The sequence below is a fragment of the Vigna radiata genome, chromosome 6 (genome assembly GCF_000741045.1).
Source record: "Vigna radiata var. radiata cultivar VC1973A chromosome 6, Vradiata_ver6, whole genome shotgun sequence".
NCBI classification, from domain to species: Eukaryota; Viridiplantae; Streptophyta; class Magnoliopsida; order Fabales; family Fabaceae; genus Vigna; species Vigna radiata.
In genome coordinates, this window is record NC_028356.1 from 3,897,407 (window position 1) to 3,917,647 (window position 20,241).

Genomic DNA, 20,241 nt, shown 5'->3' on the forward strand with positions numbered 1-20,241 from the left:
TGTTTTTTTGTTTTCCATAATTTTGGTGTAAGAGTTAGATTTCTACAAAATACAAGTCACTATTTCTTTTGTTGTCTTAATTTCTTATACAGTTCATGTTTAAGGTAGTTTAATTTTATTTTATAATATATGTTTAATTTCCTCTTTTTTAGTATAATGTATACTATTTTTTCAAAAAATGTGTTATTATTTTTTTTCTACCTTTTTATTAATTCCTTACAAAAGTGCTATAAAAATAATAAAATTAAAATATTTTTTAATATAATAAAAATATAAATATAGATGCATATTTTTTGTTAGTGGTAATAATTTTTTTTAGACAATGCAAAAAAAGAAATTGCATTGTCAAAAGTCTATTAAATTAAGTTACATAAACTTCATAAAATTGTTGATCCATCTTCCTCTTTTTAATAATTATTTTTAACTTTTATTTGGTTTTATTACGAAGACATGATGCCCCAATGCGGTGCAACTAGGAGCTTTTACGAATCTGGCTCCTGAGATCGCTCTCGAGAAGAAGAAGCAAGAGTGTGCAGATTCCAATTCCCAAACAATGAACCCCAATCCAACACCCTCGCCATACATCAGGTTTTTCACCTTTCATCTACATACATTCTCACATTTTCGCTTTCACTATTTACCAATACTGCATCGCTTAATTCCTCAACATTAATTACATGCTCATTGTAAATCTGGTTTGAATCTCCATGACGCTGCATTTGATTCGATTCTTAATTGTACCTTATTGTTTTCTATAACCGGTTTTGATTTGATGTTGAACTATTGGCCAAACGTGACTTGGAGCGCAAGATTCTGACGAGGATGAATCATGAATAAATGTTTTACCTTCTCTCACTTTTTTTTTTTCAGGAATGGTGGTGTTTAATGTGTAGTGGGAAATGCAACGTGCTACGCAGACTGCTGAGGAACGTTGGTTAGAAAAAGCGGTGAAGGAAGAATGCACATGGGAGAATCTTCCCAGGCGACTTCATCCAGTTGTGTCTTCAAAAGAAGAATGGCACAAAAGGTTCAATGAAATTTATGTATTTACTTCAACAGATATTGTTTATATTATCATGATTAATTGTTTAATATTATAGTTAGTACTCAGGAGTTAGTAGTTACCGTAGGTAGTTATCTCCGTTGATAAAGTGCTTGAGGGGATGCTTGAAAGAGCTTTAGTAGAGTTTATTTCGACTTATTAAAATCATTTAATAGATTATGGCTTTTGTAAGTCTTTTTTTGGTTCATTTCAGTAAGTTTCAGGTCGAAATTATGATACAATCTCTTATGTCCTAGTTAAGAATTTCTTGATTAAAAACTTGATTAACTTATCTGGTTAAATTTACTATTTAACTCTACTGTTGAACATTGCCTGCCTATGTTTCACTGAATAATTGAATTGGTGAGTTTTTTTTTGTACTTTTGTGTAATTCCTCTAATTATACAACCTTTTCAAATAAGTTTTATTTTGTTTTCTGTAAACAAAATCATACAAAGTTCATAAGTTTTAAGATATCATGATTTTTTTCAGCCACTAGGCTTGTGTGTGTGAAGAGGTGGGATTGCACACAAGTTTGAAAGTTTTATCAGTGAAATTGTAGTACTTGGACAGGTCAATTGTGAAGAATTTCTTGTGTATGATCTTTGCTTGAAAAAAGACCTTTTCATGTTTGATGGTAAGAAACATATTTTAACTTTTGAAGGGGAATAAATTCTCAAAGGAATTAGGAAAGCTTTTGATTTTCAAAGGCCGTAATGACTTTAACTAGGAAGGAAACTAATATTTATCACTCGGAATGAAAGTGTTATGATATTTGAATCTGATTTGAGATCAGAGCAACCTCACGTACCAAAAGGAAGAAATAAAAAAAAAAAATAGACTTAATTATCACAATACTACGAATACTTATTTATAATAGCGTAATGCATATTATCCTTGAGTATTAAATACTACCAGATTCTTAACAATTTCCTATTAAAACCTACCTAACTCATATTTCCTATTATTGAGAAGATGCTTCTAATATTCCTTTTGGGTCTAATTGTAAGAATGAGTTGGCCGTATCAGACAGGAAATCATCATTTATAAGTTTTTTATTTTCTATTTTTAAATTAGGTAAGTCAAAATGTGATGCTTTCCATTCATTTCAGGGCTCATGTCTTCGTTGGTTGAATAACTTTTTCCAGTAAATACATGATTATAATTCTGCTTTCTCAATTGTTGACCATGTAAATTTTATGCAGGATAATCGAATACTGCATAAAGAAGAGACTTAAATGGGAAATTTGTTTTGCTCGTAAAGTTTGTAAAGAAAATGAATATTATGAAGATATGATGCGCTACTTGCAGAGGAATCTAGCTGTATGTGTTGTACAGAATGTCTGTTACTCTGTTTGATTTCTCCAATTGAAATTTGAAATTGTATATCAAATGCACTTTTACAAAACTTTATATGCATATGTTCTTATCCACATGGATCGCATTAAAGAATTTTTGTGGAGAAAATTTTCAAAATCGAATTCTGACATTGTGACTAAAAATAAAACATAATGTCCTCAATTTTAGGATAAGGTTTTAATAAATAATTTAATCATACTATTACATTATGATTTTATGAAAGAATTGTTCATCCTCCTCCTCAATAATTAAGAACTTATGACTAAATTCTTAGATATTGTGGGGCACTGTTATGTTTTATTTTCTGTCTTAGGTCTTCTGTCTTTAATGTTCATATTCTCACTTGCAGCTATTTCCATATCATCTGGCGGACTATGTATGCCGTGTAATGAGAGTAACACCTTTCAGATATTACATTGATATGATTTTTGAAGTGATGAAAAATGGTAATTTTTCCTTGCAGTTCCAGCTAAATTAATTTCATGAATATTGTGTTTAACTAACTCTTGCTATACATAGCACAAAATTAGGCATTTTCTTTTCTTGTTATTATATTCCAGGGAAAAAAAAATGCTTTGTTGACCAATAATGAGTAGATAATTTTGTGGCATTCGCATTTGCATTAAGTCTTTTATTTCATTTACACTATCAAATATTTCATGTATTGTGCAGTTATTTTTAATTCCAAGTAAATCATAAGAAAATACAAATGGATAGAGAAAAAACATAGAAAAATGTCTAAAATTTAGGGAGGTATGTATATTTAGCTTTGATAGAGTATGCGAAAAAGTACATCTTAGAAGTGGACAATGTTTCGTATTATAATGAAGATTTGGATTTAAAAGTTAAAATAAGGGAAGTTAATAAAAATATTTTTAAAATTAAACCAGTATGTGATCAAGGCATCAAATTCAAGGCTTTATAGTTGCTAAACCATAGCCAAATTGATATTATTAATGCAATAATTATAATAAAAACAACAAATAATTAATATAAAGAGACATGATATCATAATTTTACATCACCAAAAACTAGAAATAAAGCACCAGTTTATATGTTTTAACACTAAAAAACATACAAAAGTCAAATAAATGTATTATACTATTCAGGTATAAGTTTGAAAGAATGTATAACAATGTCCATTAGAAATAACAATAATCTTAGCTCCATTTTTTTTCATTTTTTAAAGAAAAAATGACTTAGTATTTAAGCTTTTTTACTAATCTCAGCCGGATTTTTAATGGTATCTTTGCCTGCCATTAATCCAATTCATTTTTCAAAACAGGAGAGCGAGAAAGCGATTAAACTTCTTTGACATATTTTTCTATTGCCACAATGGTATCACAATAAAGGCATAATTAAATTATGTTCAGAAATTTCATAGTATACTTGCATTACCTTTTGCATGATAATCTGAACTCTGAAGGTAGATAAACTTGTAGACTAGTAAAGGTTTATTTGGTGAAAGCTGGCCTTTGGAAGTTTACTGCTTGTTTCAATTATTTGCAGAGCAACCTTATGACCGCATCCCGAATTTTAGTGCTGCAGATGCTTTAAGACTTACAGGAATCGGGAGAAATGAATTTATTGATATAATGAACAAGTGCAGGTCTAAGGTACTGCATAGATTGGCATGTACGTTACACTTAAATGTATCTTCAATACTGTGGATTACATGTAAGTCATTGTATACATATTTGTGTATGTCTTACCTATAGCAATCCTGCCGCATATATTATCTTCTATTCTCTCTCTATGTCTAAAGGGCTATGTATGAGGGGAAATTATAACTTAATAATCAGGATTCCACTTGAATCTTTTTAATAAAAGAAATATATGACAGTAGGTCGTGAATAAAGAAAGAGTACCAAAGTGTATTTTTCAATTTAAAAATTACAATTCTCAAATGGTTTTAGATGTGAGTATATCATAACCCATTTATACAAAGGAACATATAAATAAAAATATTTTTATTAGAGAGAAGTGAATCCTAGATATAAGAAAATTATAAAGAATTGAAATTAAATCACAAGACAAATATGACTTTTTTATGTGGCAGTGTCATCATTTAGGTTGGCGAGTCAGACACAGACATGCATTATTAATATTTGTAACATAATTAGGAAATATAGTCTATGATTCTTTTCTAAACCTTTTGTGGAATATAAAACCAGGATAATTAGAGAAGCAGTAGAAAGAGAAGTAGAATTTGGAGAAAGAAGGAGAACGGTGGTTTCTTTCTTGTCTGCACATATACAACTTTGACCAGACTTGCAGCAAGCATGATGAACCATCGTATCAATTTGTATTATCTTTTGTTTTTGTTCTTTGCATATTTAAATTTGTGAAGTTCACTGGTTTTACTTCTATTGTTTGGATAATGATTTGAATTTGCAGTATAGCCTAAGTTAGTGTTAGTTGTCTTTATGATCAAAGGTAGGGTTGCAAATTTTTTTGAGTCATGTCTCACCAAGCAATTGCTCTTTTGGAATATCCAGAAAATAATGTGGAAACTGAACAAGTCAATAGCAAAAGACCTTTTGCCTACTCAACCTGTGGATTTTCCTGTTGAACCGTGGTGGGCAGTTTGCCTTGTGAACCTCACCTTGGAGGAATTTAAGGTGGGGTATGTCCTTCACCCTTATAAAACAGTGGAGCTTCACTTGTTATGTGGTTAATTGGTAATAAGAATAACATGGAATACTATAATAATAACATTTACGCTCTTCAAAGCGAAATCTCATGTTATACTAATAAAAATTGAACCCATGTTTTGGTAGGGTTAATATGAAATTTTACCCAGTAATAAAGAATTGTATGCATTGTTTGTAGCCTAGTATTCCTCATAACTTTTTTGGCTTAATTCCTTTGGTCGATTTATTCTCTACTTTTCTTCTACTTTATAGAAACTCTCGAAGGAGGAAATGGAGGCAATAGACAAAGTATGTTTGGATGATGCAAATTCATTTGTCACGTTTGACCCTCACGTTATAAGGGGTCTATGCAGACGGGGACTAGTATATTTTGATGTTCCTGTTTATCCACACGACCGGTTTAAAGGTTTGTTCTATGGGTATTTTTCCCTAATCTATTCCAATTATCTTACCTTTGTCGCTGTCCTTTCCAAGGACTGAGTTTATTTTTTGAGCTTCATAATATGGCCAAATGTAGTTAGTTCATCAGCTCCGTTTGGTGACTTCGGTCTAGATTTAGGCAAGTGACCACAAAATTCAAAAAGTTAACAGATTTGTTTATGGCGGCTTGACTAAACTAAACCAAACGCACTGGAGGCCTAGTTTGATTTTTTAATCCAACATGATCAACTTGGCTTTTTCATAGTTACATTTACAAGAATAACATGATCAACACTGTCTTTTTTGGCAGTTTCCTAAAAGGAAAGAACCGGGATAAGTTTTTCACAAATTCTCCTTTCCTGTTCTTAACTTTCACAGTTTCTTGATTTCTTTCTTCCTTTCACCTTTTTCACTTTCACATACATCCTCAATGATGAAATATATCCAGTGAAATTGAACCTCGATTTTTCACACGTTTTATTTCATTTAAATATCAATTTGAAGAAAAGTTCCAAATAAAATAGCCCAATATGGTCAAGTTTGATCCTTAGCCTCCAATATTTCAAATTGAAAAAGAAGATTCGTAGCAAAAATTGTTTATCATTAGCTTGTAAAGAAATTATGTAAAAGACGGATTACATTTAGTGTTTGAACCGAATAAACCCCTTAGAGATTGAATTAAGCCACAGAAACCTAATACAACATGAAATTGGGCAGGAGTGAGCTGAGTATGTGAGGACTTGATGTGTGGCAACACAGAATTTCTAACTAAGTCTAGGATTACTGACTAGTTCTGTAACTAATAACACTTAATTAAATAATAGTTTTCTTCAATTGTTGGCATTGTGGTTAAGACTGAAGTAACATAGTGCTCGTATCGTTATCAAACTTAATACTCAAATGTTTGAAGATGTCCTGCCTTTAAACATGACAAGGAGAGGACACCAATTTTGATTACAATTCCATGCATATGATCTGTATTGCCGCTGTATTATGCAAGAAGAACAAATAAATAATGCCTTTCATTTACCTGAACGAGAAAGGAAAAACCCGTAGTATTTCTCAGTAAGAAACTGATTTCTTTCAACAAATGTTTTCACACACGCGGATATGTAATAAAATCCCTTAGCTGTGAAGGATTTTAGCATATATTAGTTAAAACCTGTGTAATTATCCTTTCCTCTCTATCTTCACAAACATACCAGGCAATGAAAGCCCTCAAAATTGTGTCATGCTAAGCCCCAAGTTTTTATCTGTTTTATTTCTTCTAGGAAATTATTTTAATTAAAAATATTTAAGAAATTTTAAGATAATTATTACTTTCATGAAACTTGCAAAACAAAAACATTATTTTAATATTTTTCATGATATATAATAGACTTTATAAAAAAACTGTAAAAAGTTATTCCTGTTCTTTAAGTGAATGATGAATGGAGTCTTATATTCCTCAGGATTGATTAAATGAAGATATCTATAAAAGAAAAACAAAATTAAATGAGCTACATCTAATTAAATTTTAATTGATACAAATGGATAAAAAGTAGTGGATATATAAATATAATATGTAATTGAAATTTACCCCTGCTATCGGTAATATAACTACGCAGGTCTAGTTATAAATCTAAGGGTGATTAAATTTTAGAAGGAACTTTCATACTTTAATTTAAACCAAAACAAATATTTTGTACGGTGAAGATTTTTGTTCTGTGACAATATGTAATACGTTATTTTCAAAGGTTGTATCTTATAAATCTGATTTTAATAATATTTATGTTTATGGTGGTTCAGTTTTAAAGCTTGAAGGTTTTGTTTCCAACAGGGAGCAAACTTATGAAGATCCTATTGAAGAGTAAAGTAGTTGTTTCAGTCTGTGTTTCCATCAATTTTGTTCAAAGAGCTTATTTATTTTCATATAGTTTGACTCTAATGTTAGAGATTTTTTTCTTTCAGGTTGTTGTATGCAGTTTTTGTAGTTTCAAATGAAAATGTGACAGTTAGTGAGTTGGCAACAACCCTACAGGCTGACTTGTCACAGCTGCAGGCTGCTAGTGCTTTTGTGTGTAGATTGGGATGGGCAACAAAAGTGATTGATCCAGAATCTATTATTGGAGATTCAACCATACTTGCATCTCCTATGAGTACAGTTAGTGACGAAGATGGTTCTGTTGCTAGTCAAAACCATGATAATACGCTTTTCGAGAATGACTCCATTCAACAAGCGGATACCCCAGCTTCAGGGAGCCATGCATCTCGTTCTTCCTACACTCGTGTTGCTTTCATAGTTGATGCTAATATTACATCCTACCTCATGATGGGATCTGTTTCACCAGGTTTATACATACCCGTCACTCCTTGATTCGTGAAGCTTAAAGTTTAACTACTTGCTATAATTTTCAGAATAATTTTTTGGTTAAATTATTCGTTGTATCCTTTTTGCTGTGCCCATTTTAAGTCTTAATTTCTATACCAGAAAATTATAGGTTTTAATCCTTATATAATTTTTGTAGATACGAAAGTTTATGTATCAGCTTTATACTATAAAAAATTCTTCCTAATATTAGTGCTCGCCACAGTTACCAAAACTTTACTCTTACGAACATGTAAGGACTAAAACTTAATTTTCTCGTAGGTATAATTTTAAAGGTTTCTCTAACTTATCTCAAGTAAATATGGGATTGAACAATTTCATTCAAAATTATTGGTATAATTCTCTAATATACTTAAACATGATTGGTTGCAAGTATTAATTGTATTTATTTTTAGGATGGGTTGCTGATCCCATTTTTACTTGAGATAAATTATTCAGAGGAAAACATAAAATAAGACAGTCACAGGGACTTAGTGCAGAGTTTAACCTGTTTTGTCAAAATATAAGTTATATTATTCTAGAAGGCAATTTGGATGAAATGAATTCTGCAACTCATTATGGCGTCTGAGTTGGTTTATCTTCTTCTTGCTTGTTGTCAAACTTGCAGGCCTGAAATCTCATGCTGTTACACTTTATGAAGCGGGAAAATTGGGTCATGCGAGCATTGCTGATCTTTGCAAGGATCTTAGTACCCTGGAAGGTGCAAGATATGAGGGAGAATTACAGGAGTTTGCAAATCATTTATTTAGTCTGCGTCATGTCTTAGAATGTCTTCAATCAGGTGGAATAGCTACTGATGAAGAAGAGGAAGGCTCTGATAACCTGAACATGATTACATCAAGCAATGATGGGCCAAGTTCTGTGATAGCTGAAATTTCTTTGGATGAAAAATCAGAAGAGTCTGGTGTTTTAGAAACTGTCATGAGTAATGAGGATTTAATAAATTCTGTTTCAGGGAAATTCGTGGAGGCTTTAGTGAACAGTAAAGGTGTTCCTAGTACTAGTAGTGGGATGGATGATGAAGCTCATTCCAGTACTTTGGAGGAAGGAAGTGATCCTCACATTCAGGAAGCTGACAAGTCACACACAAGTTTCCGTGAGAATGAGAAACTACCAATGTTTGAAGCTGACAAGTCACACATAAATTTCCATGAGAATGAGAAACCAGCAGTGTTTGAAGGTTCAGATGTCAAGATAGAAATGCTGAAAAGGAAAAAGATATATCGTGTGGACCTTCTCCGTTCTGAAAGTTTGGCTTCTCTTTCACCAACTACTCTTGATCGTTTGTTTCTTCGTGACTATGGTATACTTGTGTCCTTAGTGCCTCTGCCCCCTTCATCAATTCTTCCTAAACCTACAGGAGGGCCTGTTCATTTTGGTCCTCCTGCATATTCTTCCATGAGTCCATGGATGAAATTGGTATTATATTCAACTGCTGGTAGTGGGCCTCTATCAGTTGTTTTGATGAAAGGCCAATGTATGCGGTTGCTTCCTGCTCCGTTGACTGGTTGTGAGAAAGCCCTTATATGGTCTTGGGATGGTTCCGCAATAGGAGATTTAGGAAGGAAGCTTGAAGGAAACATGGTGAAGGGAAGTATACTTTTGCATTGCTTAAATTCACTTCTTAAACAGTCAGCTGTGCTTGTGCTGCCTCTCAGTAGATTTGATCTTAATCAATCTGGAAAACTTGTTACTTTGGATGTCCCTTTGCCTTTAAGAAACGCTGATGGATCGATTGCCTCTGTAGGAAAAGAGTTAGGACTAGAGGATGAAGAGGAAAATTTTAAGCTGAATTCGCTGTTGAATAATTTGGCAAACAAAATGGAACTGTGGACAGTTGGTTATGTTCGGCTATTGAAACTATTTAACGGAACAAAATCAGACCAGTTCTCTTCCATAGAGAAATATGAATGGGTGCCATTGAGTGTGGAATTCGGGATACCACTATTTAGTCCAACGTTGTGCAATAGTATATGTAGAAGGATAGTTTCATCTAAGATACTTCAATCTGGCTCATTTGGCGAACACCATGATGCAATGCAAATCTTAAGGACAAAGTTACGTGACATTTGTGATGAGTACAATTCAACAGGTCCAGCTGCAAAGCTTCTTTACAAGAAAGAGGAAGATACTGAACAACCTATGGACCAAGCTAGGGCAACATGGAATCCACTTATTGATATTTCTCCCTCTTCAGGGGTGGTATTGAGCGTGCGTCAGAGGTTAAAACTTGCTAACAAACAAAGCAGACAAAATGAAGTGATGTGCTGTGATGGCAGTGTTCTTAGGTTTGTTGCTGAATTCCTATTAATCCGATGCTTAAAGTTATATATGTTTTCGTTAGATAAAACTTTATTTGCCTTGACAAACACAAGACAGAAAGAATGCTTTTCGTAACTTGGATTATCTAATCATCATCTGAAGTCTCAGAAAGTGTATGCTCTTGCATGGTGCATGCAGATCATACGCATTAACTCTTCCTCATGAAGCTGCCACGAGCCCAGTTAAAGAAACCCCTGAAGACAATAAGACAGAACATGAACCTGAACCAGAAGCAAATGATAGTAAAGAAGCAACCCTTCCTGGCGTTAATCTTATTTTTGATGGTTCTAGGTTGCTTCCATTTGATGTAGGAGCTTGCCTTCAAGCTCGCCAACCTATATCCTTAGTAATGGAGGCAGCTACTGCCTCAAAACATGTACCATACAAATAGATTTGCAGTCATTAATCATTATTGACTACTTCACTTCAAATCTTTTATACACGTGAATGGGAATGCTTGCTAGCAACTCATGTTTAATGGCACTGTGTACTTCTTCAAGATTCATGGCCTCAGGTTTGAGGTAAATGGTCATTACTTTTCTTATAATGGTTTGTGTTTTTCCATAGATTTGCTCGTCTTACTATATAAATAATGCATGTTGTCTGTATCTGTTCCAGATTTTGCTAGATCAAGAAATTCAATCAATTAGAGCTGTGAAAAGAGAAAATATCTTAAACAATGTATATATATGTTAGGATTTTTTTTTTCTCCTGTCAAATTTGAGAAAAACTTAATAGTTGGAAATTCGTTTCTTTCTTTCTCCTATTACATGTACTCATCAGTTGTGTTTTTACCTCAGTTTCTTCTTTGTTTATTGTTCGTTTCTAATCTCTTTGTGTAGATTCTCCAAACAAATTGAAGGGATGCCAAATACCATCATAGAGCACCACGTGTAATTAATAAGGATAAATTATGTATTGTTAATGCTGTATAATCAATTTACTTTAGAATATCGTAAATTACTTTTTTCCATTTTAGCTTTCAAAATTATAATTCTAAAATAAAAATATTGTAATGTAAGAAGTGAGTCTACCTTTAATTTAGTTTTTTCACAGGAACTGAAAGGATAAAACAAAATATATTATAATGTAAAAACCTATTTAATCTTGCCATTAATCTTTCTTCTTCTTCTTTTTCAAAATTTATAAAATATAGTGTTTTTTAGATTTTTTTTTTAGAAAAAAAAATTGGAGCTAAAACTAATATTTATTTTGGAAGAACAAAAAACTGTATCTTCAAATTTAAAGACAAGAAAAATATATTCAAAATTTTTACAGGGATAAAATTAGAACCAAATTATTTTATAAGAACCAAAATACATAAGCATTTCTATTTGAATAATGAATTGAGAAAAAAAAACATTATTAGTTTTATTTTCCTCCATATCTAAATGCAGTTAACATTAATGATCACAATCACTTTAATTATGAAATGCACATGTTAAAATAAATAAACATTAGTAAAAAAAACTTTAAAATTAGGGGAAATAATTGCTTAAAATATATAAATAAAGTAATTAATGTGATTAGTAAAACATCTATTACCGTCAGATCAAATCAGTTTATTTGTAGATATTTATTTTATGATTTTTTTTATTCTTAACTAATTTTAATGTAAAAATTTACATTTTAAAAAGGTAAAAGTCTTCTTTACATAACTAATAAAATAGGAAAAAACTATTTTTTTTTAATTTGATTTAATGGTCTAGCATATAATAAGACGACACACTTAAGATAGTACATTTTTTTACTTATTTTATGTACATGTATTCTTAATTTTTCTGGAAATTTCACTTAATTTTTTAAAACTAATTATTATAATTATTGAGTGTATTCAACTAAGAAAGTAATCAATAATTGTCCTTTTTTTCTATAATATCTCTGAAATTATAGGAGATTATTTATTCTAAGAAATCTATTTTAATTAGGCTAAATTTAACTTTAAGAGGTTTCATGTTATGATAATACACATCCCCATCCTTAAATGATTTTGCAAAAAAAATGCTGAATTTGTTACCTGACCATTTCCTAATGTTATGATGATACACAGTATCAAAGCTTAAGTCTCAAAGCTTAAGTCGCAATCCAAATGAAATAACTTATAGATTTTTACCATATTTTTAAACATTATATTGCATGACAAGAGAAACTCTAAAATCATATCATTAATCATCTCGGTATAAAAACATTACACAATACCTAAAATTAATAATCCTTGAATATATTTCTTAGTTTAATTCAATTAAAGAACCATATATATTTCCAAATTAGAGTTACAATTTAGTAGGTTGTTTTTAATTCTCTAGTAATTTTTTTTTTGTGTTCTCCTTTTAAAGTAATTTTGATTATTTGTTTAGAGTTTCTCTTTTTAGTGCACACAAATGTAAGAACATTTTTTATGAATAGAAATTTGGAATGGACAATTAATTGTAAATTAACATTGACTTAACTAAAAAGGAATATAAATAAGTGTTCGAAACATGTTATAAAATGATAATAAATACATACAATAAAAAATATTGATTTTTAGAAATTAGACCTGTTATTTTAAAATGTCCTAAATTGTAGAAAAATGCTTTTATTCTTTTCTGAAAAATATCTTTTCATTGTGAATCAAAGTGGTTGAAATCCTTCCACATGATATACTTCCAAAATATACTCAAACAACAGATTTTGTTACAAAATAAACTATATTCTTTTTAAAAATAAAAAATCTGCTTGGCTTGAGTTCCCAACAGTACACGCAAGAGATAAAGCGAAAAGGGTGCAAGCAAACGGTGTCGTATGAATGATTGGGAATTTGCGAGGCAAGTAAGGTAGTGTGCGTATATATTCATTGTGGGACATTGTGAGAGAGAAGAAGAGACTGCAAGAAGAGAGCAAGAATGGAAGGCGAGAAAGAGAATACGGATGTTAACGCCGCAGCCATGCTACACTCTTTCTGTGAAATAACTTCTTCTTCCAAAGAAGAAGCACTTTTCTTTCTGGAAAGCCATAATTTTGACCTAGATGCAGCTGTTTCCACTTTCTTTGATAATGCCCATAACCCTATAACCATCCCACAAAACGACAACGTTGTTCCAAATCCCAACGCAGGCGTCTCTTCCCCTCCATCTGATTCTCATTCTCCGGATTTTTACCCTTCGCGGTCACCATCGCATTCGCCCACTCCGTCGCCGTCGCGCGCGCCCTACGAGCTCCGATCGCGCAGGTCTCTGGGCAAGAAACCTTCTTCCAGCCGCCAAAGCAAAATTCGAACCCTAGGTGATCTCAAACACTCCTCCCGTGACTCTGATTCAGATTCCGATCCAGATTTCCAACCCGATGAGTACTACACTGGCGGGGAGAATAGGTATTTAAAACAATTGTTTATTTTATTGATTGAAAATATGAAAATATGAAAATTTTAGAAAGTGTGATCTAATGTAGCATTTTCATTGGAATTTTGAATTTTTTTCTGCATTTGATGTTATTTTCAGTGGGATGCTTGTTCGAGATCCTTCGAGAGGGAACAACAGTGTGGATGATATTTTCCAACATGCTCGGGAAGTTGCTGTTGATCCGCCTCCTGAGAAGCCTCCCCAGGCGGGAAGTTTCAGTGGCGCAGCGAGGTTGCTTTCTGGTGAGACTGTGCCGTCTGTTCCTCAGCGTGTAGAGGAAGTTATCCACACTGTCACGTTTTGGAGGAATGGGTTCTCTGTCAACGATGGCCCTTTGAGGAGGCTGGATGATCCACAAAATGCGCCATTTCTCGAGGTAAATGATCCACAAAAAGCTCTTCTTCTTCATAGACTTTTAATAATCATGTCTTCAATGGGTGCATGTGCATGTGCATTTCGGAGAATGGTTTAACTAAGTTCTTATGGAAAGGGTTCACTGAGTGATTATGAGTTGTAGTCTCTTTTTATAGTCTGTTCTGAAGAGGTTACTGAAATAAGTTATGTTAAATAAGCAACTTGTCGTCATCGTGCAGCTTATTTTTTGTAAGCTTTTTTTTTTTTTTTTTCTACTGGTACTGTATTTGGATAAAACTCTTCATTAGCATTTACAAGAAAATTAAATGGAAAATGGTGAAATGAATTAAGGTTTTTTCTTAAGTTAGAAACATCCTATGCAATTAGATTTCATAGAAGTTCGTATAACTTTTCTGGTGCATGAGCAATGTTATTAAATAGCCGCTATATCGGCACTATATTACTGTTACATTGCAGAGCTTATCGGATCTGTGTTAGCAATTTCGTTTGCTGTTGTGGCTTCTACGATTGTTGTGGTTATGGCATGTGTTCTGCATTTTTCGCCCACCTCTCATCTCCATCGTGTCTATATTCAATTGAATATCTGAATTAGTATATTTGCCAAAAGAACTTTTTATTGTGATTTACTAACTACTGAACTTTTAAATATCTATAATTGGTATATTATATAGTTCAACAACCATGCAACTTCTGCTATTTGCCTACAACATTAGCCACTATATGATATAATGCATTATTGGCTTTCCACCATTTTGACTGCAACACCTGTTTGCTCTACGTTATAGAGAATTGTTTGTTTTCCATCATTTTTCATAGTCCGCAATTGATAATATTGCGTACGTTTATTTTGGTTTTTAAAATTCAATTAATTTCACCTTGTTATTTTCTTTTACTTTAGTTGTATATAAAGAAGTTTATCCAAATAGAATCTCACTCAATAGCTTAGGACATAAAGGAGCTTCAATTCGTAGCTCTTCTTGTTGTGACTGCTTTCACAAACTTGCAACTTGTGAAAGTTATCGTTGTCTCTTCTCATTAAATTATAGTTATTTTACCTCAATACAGAGCATAAAGAAGTCTGTGTGTCCCAAAGAGCTTGAACCAGCCGATCGAAGGACCGCTGTCCACGTCAACCTCACAAGGCGGGACGAAGACTATCCAGTACGCCCTCTTCTATTTTTTTTCTTTATAGTTGGATTTGTTAGCTGTCCTATATATGGTTTTTACCTTTCTTTTTTTCCTTTTGTCAATGTTTATGTGCAGGAACCGGTGAAGCCACGCCATCTTCCTTTCCAGGGTGTTGGAAGAACCTTAGGTGGCCCTAGCTCCAGCAGTGAGGAAGCTACTCAAACAACTGGTGCTTCGCCAACTACTGCTCCACTACCAACATTGGGGTTAGTGGTAGACGAGTCACAGCCAGTAACATCAATCCAGCTGAGGTTAGCCGATGGCACACGCATGGTTTCTCGCTTCAATCACCACCATACAATCAGAGATGTTCGTGCATTCATTGATGCATCCAGACCTGGGGGAGTGAGAAGTTACCAACTGCAAGCAATGGGTTTTCCTCCTAAACAACTCACTGATTGGGACCAGTCTATTGAACAAGCTGGGATAGCCAATTCAGTTGTAATCCAGAAGTTGTAGTTTGTTTACCAAATTTCTATTTCCAGTGGACTTGAAAGTATTATTCTTATGTTTAAACATTGATTGATCTACCTATATTTTATCAGTGAATTTGATAAAATGTTCATTGATATTATACTCCACTCCAAAGTTGCGTTTACAAAATAATTGCTGTTCGGTCACAATCACCCTGTAACTTTAATTTCTGTTTACTTTTCTAGTGATGAATGTTTTGCACAAAGTGTAGTTTGTTAACTAAGACAATTACTATATAATAGTTACAATCATTCATGGCTGTTCTTGGTGGAATTTTGAACTGGTGTAAATTGTAAATGTATGTGTATTTTTTCCTTTTTTACGTTGATTTTATAAACAATTATTGCTTTTGCAATTAAGCAGAAGTTAATCTGATTGGGACTGCGTACTTTTGTGAGGAGCAATTATTATATTTAGTACTTATATTTTCTATATAGGGTTCCTATTAAGACTTTATTATTTATGTTTGTTGGGTCTCTGTTTGATAATCTATAGATAGGATTCCTTAAGGAGACAAAGGTTGGTTTAGTGGAGTGCGAGATGCTTCACCTGTGAAGGAAAACAGCAATAGATTTTCAAACGTATTCGTGAAAGGTGGAAAACAGCAAGAAAGTAAATTGGGCACCTTCTAGCCTTCTCCTACACTTTGAAATTTTAAAGAATTAGGTAAGTAATAATTATTGTTTATCAAATTGCATTTAATGTGAGTTATATATTTACTGTTATGCATCCAAGCCTTCACTCTTCCGTCTATGAGCATATAAACTATACTGGTAATTTAAAATGAAATATAAACCAAAAGATCTAAAGGAAAAGAAATATGTACCTGTGATGTCCGATGTGCTAGGATGAAGAATGAAGGTTCATTGGTACAGTCACAAGAGACGAACTTCGGAAGAAAATTTGTGCAGCAGTCGAGAGCGGGAAAGAGAGAAAATGGGATGCGGCGCTAAGGTCTGCAAGATGAGAGTAAAAGTGGATGATTGTAGGAGACAAAAATTAGAAAGATACTTTTATCACTAACAAAAAATTAGAGGTGTGGAACGAAGATTTGGAGGTGCAAGGAGAAAGCCCAAGTAAAGTAACTTATAGAGAAGGTCCACTAGAAAAACGGTGAGTGTGAAGGATAGGCCCAGAAACAGATCTGCCCTACCTACTTGCGTTGGACAAATATGAGAAAACTAAGGTTAACAGTTTTAATATTTGAGTATGTTTGTAGCATGAAGCAGAACGTTGATGAGTTTAAATAGTAGTTTGGGGGTCCCAATAGCAATGTCTGTGAAGGTCCAAGGTTGAAGTTCAAGAGAACCCATAACCGCATAAGCAGCTTTTGTTTTTCTCTCTCTGAAAAGTGATTCGCAAAATCAGATCAAACCAAAAGCCTCACAAACATATGTTGGTAAAAGTGACAACAAATAACGACACGATTAAAAGTATATGAATATGTTTTATTAATATTTCATAACTTTTTTTTTATCTTACTTTTAATTTGATGAGTTTCCAAATTATGAAACATACTAAAGTGTGAGATTAACAAGGTAAGTTTATTCTTCTTTACAACATTCTTAGATGTCAAATATATACTTTTGAAAAAGTTTATCAAACTTGTTATGTAGGAAAAAGAAAGTAATTAGTTTCTTCATAAATTTCAATCTCAAAATATCAAAGTCAGTCATTAGTAACTCCATTAAATAGTTTAAATGTAATTTTTTAAATAATATTATAGAATTATTGATTGGAAATCAAAATTATGTTATTGATAAAGAATAATAAATAATATCAAATCTCACCTATTCAAATTGTAAAGACTGGAAAAGTCAGCCAAAGAAGGAGCACACGTGGCAGTTGATGAATGAGTGGTGGTTAAAAGAAAATATATGTAAAATAAAACATAGTTTAAGTTATTAAAACATAACTTAACAAGCACNCCCATTTTCATCTCTGAAACTTCAAAGCCAACTTCCTCTCCTTTGCTTCTCCTTTTGTCCCTTCTCATCTTTTCCTCAATCTGAACCAGTGAATCTCAGTTTTGGTAGTGTCCTAGCGATCACGGAGTAGAAGGCCTTGCTTCCATCCGATCAATTCTTCAATTTCCTCATCGGTACGTTATTTTCCCTTCCTCGTGCAACTGTTGGGTTGTGAACATTCAACTGATCTTGCTGCATGTAGCCCATGGTGTTTTCTCTTCCCAATTCTAGCCTCAATTTAGTTCTAAAATTTGTTCTCTGTCATCAATAGATGATCCGTAGGTGGCCTACCATTTTGAAAGTAGAAAGGGCATGTTTGGGGTCTCCTTGAGCTTGTTTCTGGAAATCTGTAGCTGTTCTATTAAAAACCTAGGTAAGGGAAGCTAGAAATTCATGTTTTGTCTTATCAATTTGAATCGGCATGTGCTATAAATGTTGTTTGAAATATGTGAAATAGTGGTAACATGAAAGTTCTTGATCAATTATACTGTCTTAGGATGAATTTGGGTGAAACGAGGGTATGAGGCATTGTACTGTTGATTTCTGGATTTAATCTTTAAATTGATTACTTATGATCTGGTTTTATATGATAAAAATGCTGAATTGGGATTGATGGAATGAGTTAAATTATGTTGTATGCATTCATAGGTAAAAAGCTAGGTGAATTAGACAATTTAGGCTAAATTTAAGGAACTAGAGTAGCAAGAATTTGATTCTGTGATTGTATGTTGTTTTGGTCAGTTTAGTACAATTAGGTAAGTCATATATGACTTATAGGGACAGATTAACTGGTTCAAAGTGACTTGTAATTAGTAAAATTAGATTTAGCTTCCTTAGTTCATGAAATTGAAGTTTTAGGAAAGGAATTAATGCATAACAGTTAAGAAATTGTATTAGGAAGGGTTAGGACCACATGAGCAAGTTTAAATCATCATATAGGTCGAGTTAAGATCATTGGAAGTTCATATAAGTGCCTAAAACAAAATAGGAGGGGTTGAGTTCTGCAAATCTGCAGAATTGGGAATCTGCAGGAGTGCAGATTCGCTGAGCGAGGGTTCTCGCATAGCGAGAACCCAAAATTAATTGGGTTTTTCAGTAGAAATTCGCTCAGCGAACAGCAGGATTTTCGCTCAGCGAATTTTCTACGACAGGATGAGTATTTTTGATGTTTTTGACGTTTTGGGAGCTCCGGACGTCCGTTTTGGACGTTCTTTAGGTCGTTCTGGGGGTTTTTGACCCTTCCGGATCCATTGGTGAGGGTCTCCAAGCCGTTTGAATTACTTAAGTATTGGTAATTTAAGATTACAAAGATATTTGTATTAATAAGTGATGTTTTCTGAAAAACATGTAATTCTTGTTTCCTCTTCTTCCTTGTGTGATGATTCATGTATTTGTTATGGTTCCTCTTGTATGACTTCTATTAATATTATTGGATTGATCTATGCTTGATAATGTAACAAACCAAATTAATCTCCTAACTTTATGTATAACATTAAGAATTAAAGTAAGTAAAGTTAGTGTGAAATGTAATGTGATTTAAGTACATCTCTAGGTGAGATCAAATTAAGTTATGAGAATGAATATATGAAGCTCAATCTTGGGTGTCTCCATTTTATATGGGCCAAGAATGAGTGATTCAAGTTAAGTTTCTGGAATGAATATAGGTAGCTCAGTCTTGGGGGTTGCCCTTAAAGCTCTAATGACTATTCAATCTCACTTAGAGAAGAGTAGCTCATGTGGTGAAGAGCAGTAGGGGTCCTAGTCTTGGTTGTCTCCATTGTATATGGGCCAAGGTGAGTGATAACGGATAACCTTGTGTGTGGTAGGGTGAAACCCATTGGCAATGGCTTTGCAAAGCAGTAGAGGCCACCACAAGTGCATGACCCGCCATAGCTCGATATTCATTCCGGGTCCGGACGAGTCTAAGTCTAACACTACCTAATAAAACAACAAATTATAACTTAAATAAACTGTTCTTCCTTGCTTGTTGTATTGTGTGTCTCTTTTACTATGTTTAATTGTAATTAACTTGTTTTCATTGAATTCTAGCTTACCCTTGCTTTGTTTGCTACTTGTTTTTGTTTGTGCTTGTTTTCTTTTGCAATGATCATCCAAATTGGATGTGAGCAGATATTTCAAAGGCCCCTCTGGAGCAGGTTTTAGACGTAGCTGATACGGCTGAAGTCCCTGACACTGCAGCTGAGTAGTCTAAGTTGTTAGTTTTATTTGTATAGTTTAATTCCTTTACTCTTTCTTCTTTTGAAAGACTCTATGCTATAAGTAGAGCTTTATTCCTCCTCTTGTATTTTGGATGACTGTACTGTATATACCTTTCATCTGAATTTCTACTCCTAACTGCTTTACATTATTATAACATGTTGCATCCACTTGATATGTCTTAGGCGTATTTTTGGGATGTTACACAAATAAAGTTGATTTTTTTAAAGAATACTCATAATTTATAAAAATAAAAAAAGCTTAATTAAAAGGATAAAATATATTCAGAAGAATAATGGCATTTGAAAAAAAAAAAAGCGTAAATGATAATGTTAGTTGTTATTTGAAGAAATATAGTATGTAGTTGTGAAAGATAATATTCGCATGTCATAATCTTCCAAATCTTATTCTTTGGTATTGATTTTTATGAATCTTAAATCATATAACTTACCAATCTATTAAAGCTCATAACGTA

General features: G+C 32.9%; 2 protein-coding genes across 2 annotated transcripts; both read left to right on the forward strand.

Annotated features, from left to right (window-relative positions):
- The first annotated feature begins 478 nt into the window (after positions 1-478).
- LOC106763275 (protein FAM91A1) lies at positions 479-10,556 on the forward strand. Its single transcript, XM_014647477.2, has 12 exons — positions 479-588; positions 871-1,027; positions 2,248-2,365; positions 2,751-2,847; positions 3,911-4,017; positions 4,900-5,022; positions 5,308-5,461; positions 7,264-7,324; positions 7,426-7,805; positions 8,451-8,849; positions 8,916-10,131; positions 10,304-10,556. Exons 2-12 carry the CDS (start codon positions 900-902, stop codon positions 10,554-10,556), a joined length of 3,036 nt encoding a protein of 1,011 aa, XP_014502963.1. The 5' UTR covers positions 479-588; positions 871-899.
- A 2,420-nt stretch (positions 10,557-12,976) lies between these two features.
- LOC106763005 (plant UBX domain-containing protein 4) lies at positions 12,977-15,731 on the forward strand. The gene is made up of 4 exons (XM_014647155.2): positions 12,977-13,517; positions 13,645-13,921; positions 14,986-15,081; positions 15,184-15,731. Exons 1-4 carry the CDS (start codon positions 13,051-13,053, stop codon positions 15,565-15,567), a joined length of 1,224 nt encoding a protein of 407 aa, XP_014502641.1. The 5' UTR covers positions 12,977-13,050; the 3' UTR covers positions 15,568-15,731.
- Positions 15,732-20,241: the final 4,510 nt, after the last annotated feature.